The sequence below is a fragment of the Apteryx rowi genome, unplaced genomic scaffold (assembly GCF_003343035.1).
Source record: "Apteryx rowi isolate R43461 unplaced genomic scaffold, aptRow1 scaffold_1088, whole genome shotgun sequence".
NCBI classification, from domain to species: domain Eukaryota; kingdom Metazoa; phylum Chordata; class Aves; order Apterygiformes; family Apterygidae; genus Apteryx; species Apteryx rowi.
The window spans coordinates 80727-86575 of record NW_020447295.1 but is presented as its reverse complement, the minus strand read 5'-3'; the positions used below and the strand labels follow the sequence as shown (position 1 = coordinate 86575).

At 56.2% G+C, this 5849-nt stretch overlaps 1 protein-coding gene across 1 annotated transcript in view; it reads left to right on the top strand.

Moving 5' to 3' along the window:
• Nucleotides 1–8: 8 nt before the first annotated feature.
• Nucleotides 9–5849, top strand: part of FNBP4 (formin binding protein 4) — a gene marked incomplete at its 5' end in the record, with an annotated part of 13816 nt that continues 7975 nt past the window's right edge. Inside the window, 7 exons of the mRNA XM_026071874.1 lie at nucleotides 9–114; nucleotides 1682–1818; nucleotides 2058–2247; nucleotides 2592–2739; nucleotides 2843–2966; nucleotides 3257–3595; nucleotides 4037–4247. Coding sequence (XP_025927659.1) covers nucleotides 9–114; nucleotides 1682–1818; nucleotides 2058–2247; nucleotides 2592–2739; nucleotides 2843–2966; nucleotides 3257–3595; nucleotides 4037–4247 — 1255 coding nt within the window. The remainder of the gene's footprint in view (nucleotides 115–1681; nucleotides 1819–2057; nucleotides 2248–2591; nucleotides 2740–2842; nucleotides 2967–3256; nucleotides 3596–4036; nucleotides 4248–5849) is intronic.

Genomic DNA, 5849 nt, shown 5'->3' with positions numbered 1-5849 from the left:
TTTAACGGCCGCTCTCTCTCCTCGCAGACGAGCCCGAGGTGGTGGCGGAGCCCCAGCCCCCCCGCAGCGCTCCCAACCCGCCGCCCGCCGGCCCCGCCGCCGTCAAGCCCACAGGTACGGCCCCGAGGCGGGTGGGGGTGCACCCGCCCTTTGGGGAGGGGTGTCTCCGGGGAAGTGTAGGGGGGGGGGAAGGTGTTTGCCGCCCTCAGCGGCTCGGGGCGAGGGGGATGGTTCCCTCCTTCTCCCCCAAGCGTTTTGAGGGGCGGTATTTTCCGTTCCTTTTAACGTATTTTTTAAGGGGAGGGGGAGAATCCGCCTTCCCCCAAATTGGGGGGCGAGGAGGAATTTTTTTCCCCCCTCTTAAGTGCTTCTTGCGGGGGGGGGGGCGATTGCCCCCCAAAAGTGTGTTTTTTGTTGGTTTTATTTTTTTTTTTTCGGGAGGTGCGATTGCCTCCTTTTAGTGTGCTTTGGCGGGGGCACGTGATTTCTGCCCATTAAGTGTTTTTTTTTGTGTGGGGGGTTGCATTTGCCACTCCTGAAGTGTGTTTTGGGGGAGTGGAGAGAATGCACCCCTTAAGTCTTCCTCCTTTTTGGAGAAGGAGATGTGACCCTCCCCTCAAGTATTTTGTTGGAAGGAGGGGGACACCGTCTCTCCCTCCACCAGTATTTTTTTTTTGTTAATATTATTTCCTGGGTGGAGAGATTGGCTTTTCTCTGTTAGTGTTTCCTTTTGAGGTGGGAGGGGAGCTGTTTTTTTTCCTTTTAGTGTTTTTTTTTATTTTTCTGTGGAGGAGGGAGGWTGATTTTCCCCCCAACTTTTGGGATGCGTTGAGTGTTTTTTCTYCTCCGGTCTGGTGGATGGGAGGGCTGGGATGGCTCCCCCCACCCCAGTGATTTTTTTAGGGTGGAGGAGGAGGATGCTCTCCCACCCCAGTGGTTTGCTGGAGGGGGCAAAATCCCCGCAGTGTTTTTTAAGAGGTGCAGGAGGTGTTTTTCTCTGCTGCGTTTTTGCGTAGGGGGCTGCCCGTTTCACCCTGCGAAGGTTAGGGCTGCCGGCCCTGAGCGGAAGGGGGACGGGTTTTGGGGGGGGGGGGGGGGGGGGGGGGGGGGGGGGGGGGGGGGGTGGGGGGGGGGGGGGGGGGAGCGGTTCTGGGGCGGCTCTGGCTGGATGTGCGTAGCAGGAAGGATGCGCCTGCGCCGCCTCCCAACCGCACTGGGCCCTGCGCGGCCTGGCTTCGCTCCGTGATGGCGATGTGCCGCTCTGGCTGCGCGGTTCACTCCTCCTTGTGTCACGAAGGGGTTGGCTCCCTCCTCGTTTGCTTCGCGGAATTAGCAGGGATGGAGAATCCAGCCAAGCGGCTGCTTGGATCCGTTTCTGTTCTGCAGCAGGATGAGCCCTGATCTCCGCGTACATCCAGGGGGAGCTCGCAATTAATGGCTTGGAGGCAGAATGTGCTGAGCAGATGCACAGATGTGTATACAGAGCTCTTTGCTTTAAATTTTTTATTTTTTTTTAATCTCTGTTCCCTTGCATGCTCCCTTTGAGCTTTTTCTAGTTGGACGCATACAGATTTCTTGCCTCGCCCAGAAAACCGTGATAGCCAGACGCTGAACTGCTTCGACCTTCCTTTTCACAAAATACTCCCATCACAGCCTATCGCTCTCCTCTTCCCCCTACCAGGAGGCTTGTGTTTGCTTGGCGCGTACGCAGACAGCGACGATGAGGAGGGTGAGACTCCCGAGAAATCGGCACATTCCACAGACGCGAATGGAAGTAATTCAACGGACATTGACAGCACGCTGGCAAACTTCCTGGCGGTTAGTGAGGCTTGTTTGTGGCTCTGCAGAGGGCTGAGGGCAGTGGGGAGGGGAGTTTTCTCCACGTGTAGAAACTGCGTCACAGGGGAAGGAAGGGTGTTGCAGATAAAAAGGGTGGTTTCACGGTCCTGGACATTGTCCTCTGCCTGTTGGTAAGCGCTTTGGTTGTCCCGTTACCCAGACAGCCTGTTTTCTTCTCTGGGATTTCAACTCATGTTGTGATGTTCGTGTTTTTAAAGGAGATCGATGCCATCACAGCTCCTCCGCAGCCTGCTGAGTCCACAGCTGCAGCCTCYGCTCCGCCTCCCACGCCTCCGCGCCCCGAGCCCAAGGAGTCCGGCTCGGGTCACTCGTCAACCACCGCCAACGGCACAGGCTCCGCTCAGGCCCCAGAGTGGCAGTATGACACCCAGTGCTCGCTGGCAGGAGGTGAGCACGTCTCTAGGCCCTCAGTGCCAGGGCTGTGGGCATCCCCTGCCGCGCCCGCCCTGGGGGACTGCTCTCCCCCGCCTCGTTTGCCTACGGATACCCCTAGCAACGTGATTTTTAGGGAGGGTGTTTCGCTGTGGGCCCCAAGGGCGACGTTTTGGGTGACCAGCACATGGCAGGGGTTCCTGCCCACTAAAGGGAAGTGAGGGCAGGCAACAAGTGACTGATGGCAGGGGAGGGCACGAGGTGACAACTGCCTGGGGACCGGTGTCGGAGCTGACTGGCACCGAGATGCATCCTCTGCGCATCCGGCGGCTGAGAGCCGTTCTTTGTTTCCCCGCCAGTGGGAGTGGAGATGGGTGACTGGCAGGAAGTGTGGGACGAGAACACCGGCTGTTACTATTACTGGAACACGCAGAGCAACGAGGTGACCTGGGAGCTGCCGCAGTATCTCGCGACGCAGGTTCAGGGTCTGCAGCACTATCAGCACAGGTAAGAGTCACCCAGGCCTGCAGCKCTGGGCCCGTCAGCAGCGAGGGGAGGCAAAGGGGACTTGTCCCTGGRCCAGCCCTTCACTCCCTCTCCTCTTCCTCAGCAGCACAGTGGCAGGTGCCAACGGGAGTTTCGTAGTGGCTACGGACCTGTACCCCCAGGAGAAGGGGGTCGCTACAGGCGGCGTGGGCCGTGGGGCCAGCCTTACCAAGCGAGAGGTGAAGAAGGTCAGTCAGACGATCCAAGCACYGGGTGGTTGTCGCCGCGAGGCCTGTACACGTGCTCTTTTTGGTTTCCTCGGTCGTGGGTGGGTCGGGCTGCTCCAGTGAGAGCATTTGCGCGCTGCAGAGGGACCCCAGGTACCCTGTGGGCGTGGGGCTGCTCAGGCTCCTTCCGCTGTGGGCTGGGGCCTCCTTTGCTGCTTGGGGAAGATCTCGCTTTGGGGTTGGCTGGTGGGGAGCAGTGCTGCTGCTGCTGTCAGCCCACGCAGTGCTTTGTTCCTGTGTGCACCCCGCAGGAAGTGAATGAAGGCGTGCAAGCCCTCTCCAACAGCGAGGAGGAGAAGAAAGGGGTAGCCGCATCCCTCCTGGCACCCCTCCTGCCTGACGTGGTGAAGGAGGAAGAGGAACGCTGGAGAAGAAAGGTGATCTGCAAAGAGGAAGTTGAGCCASCCCCAGAAGAGGAAGCAAAAGCAGAAGAAGTGGTGGCTGCCCCCGAAGAGCCGGAGCCTTGCAGGGATCCTCTGGAAGACACGCTGCAGGAGGATCTGTGTAGTGTGGTGCAGTCAGGGGAGAGTGGTGAGGAAGAAGAGGAGCAAGACACCCTTGAGCTGGAGATGGTGCTAGAGAGAAAGAAGGTAAGGGGGAGGCTTTTGTCACAGAAATAAGGCCGTGGCTGCAGTGAAAGACTAGCGGTAGTGACTCTTAGGGAAGGTGAGGAGGAGTGTGCCTTGTTAGAAATAAACCAGAAGGAAAATATGTTTGCGGTTCTCTCATGGCTCCTCTGAGAGAGACTCCGCTATTCCTATGCGAGTCCTCGACTGGCGTTGAGCTCCTAATGGAGCTGGGAGCTGATCCACCGCTTCCTCACATGGATGCTCTGCTGGCAAAGAGAGGAGCCATTAGTGAACTCTTGCTCTGTCTTTGCTGTTATTACCACGGTGTCCTGATTACAGCAGCTATTAAYGTCTGTTCTTCTTTCGTATGCGTCTCCTCTACCTCTCGCAAGTCACCGTGGCTGCTGTTCTGGGTTGGGTCAGGTCCCTGGAGGTGCCGCTCACCATCTTGTCTCTTCACAGGCAGAACTGCGTGCCTTGGAGGAGGGAGATGGCAGTGTTTCGGGCTCCAGCCCGCTCTCCGATGGGAGCCAGTCAGCCTCACAGGATGTAACCCGCAGACTGGCCTCCAAGCGAGGGAAATGGAAACTGTTTGTTGGAGCTGCCAGCCCAGAGTCTACTAGTCGAGGCTCCAGCAAAACGGGCCGAGAGAGCCCGGAAGTTGGAGAAGCAGGTAATTTGAACAGCTCCCTTTGGAGGGAGAAGCTGGCATTTTGAAAGTCTGCAGCCCTCTCCCACCAGGGTATCTTTTACCCGCTATTGGCTGAAGATGCAGCTCGCGTGGGACACGTGAAGTCTCACCCTACGTGTGGAGAGGTCAGGGTATGGTAGATGAGGTATCTGTGTAGAGCAGGGCCAGGCCTGAAGGTGTGGCTTCCACCGCTGTCGCAGCGGAGTGCGCAAGTGGGCAGTTGACAGTCTGTCAGGCTCAGGATGGTGCTGGGGATAAGATGATGCTCTTCCACATTCTCTCCTTTATCCAATGATTAAGGAAAATTAGGAGAGTGCCCATATTCAACGCTATCGGAAAAAGCAATACGGAAGTGTAATGGCTGCTTCACGCCCTGTTGCCTTCCACTTTCCTCCTGAAGTTATAAAGCCTGACCGCGATATATCAAGAACTGTTACCTTCCTCTTTTGAAGTTGACTGGTAACAGCTTCCAAATTTCGGACAGTTGATCTGTTCCTTGAGAGCCAGTCCACCTATTCTCTTCTTTGGGAATAAAAAGCATTAGGCAGGACTGYGCTGTGAGAAAGATCCGATTCATAAAAGGATTGTTCTTATTTCAGATGTGTGTTGGATTTAACGCTTCCTTGAGCAGCGGCTCCCCTTATGCCGGCACATGCAGCGTTATTTATGCCTGTGGGACTTGCTCCCGTGTCCGTTAGCTCTCTGGCCTTCTGTACTGGTGTGAGCAATACAGCCGCTTTCTTTTAGAAAGCTTGGTCAAATGGATGTTAACAGCTCGGCTAATGTTGCCCAGCATCATGTAAATCTACTGTCTTGGGAAGTTGTGTGATTGCTGATGATACGCTTGAATGCTGTTCGTGCCTCGCTGACTCTCGTGGCTGTTAATTTGTACCAGCCCTCCAGTCCTCCCCAGTTAGTGGTGGTTGGGGCTGGACAGAGCAGTCCTGCGCTAGACCAGTCCGCCCGTAAGTATGCAAGCCCAGCTGCTCCAGAGTTGCTGTCCCCAACGTGCTGCCCTCCGCTGCGTCCAAGGGGTTGGCACGTGCCCGGCAGCCCTGCGACTCCCAGCCGTGCCATTCCCTCTCGGCACGGGATGCAGGCCAGCTGCCTGTCTCGTAGCGAAGAAAACTTGCCGAATGAGCCATCTGCTTTTCCCAGAGAAAATACAGTACGAAAATGCSCTCGGCCCGTACCGGTCCGTATCCTGCTGAACCGGGAGATGGTGCCAGTCCTAGGCAGGGGGTGCTATGGGAGCATGGCTCTTGTGTGAGTATGCTTCAGAGACGTGAACTGGAACCGCACAGCAAAGTCGTTTGTTCAGGGTAGAGGGTTTTGCTGGAGGCTTTTCTGATGTCTTGCACCTTGCGAGCCTGTCGGCAGAGTGTGCTTGGAGCCGACTCTTAAATAGTAATGCTGTTTTCTCATTTACCGACACCTGGGGAAAAAAGAAGCTGTTATTTTAAAATAATAACCTGTTTAAAGTTGGGTGTGCACCCTGCTATTCCGTGGTAATTGAGAGAATTGTTCTGCCCTTGAAACCTAAGACATACCAGGACTGTGGGGTTTGGGGGTTTGGTTTGGTTT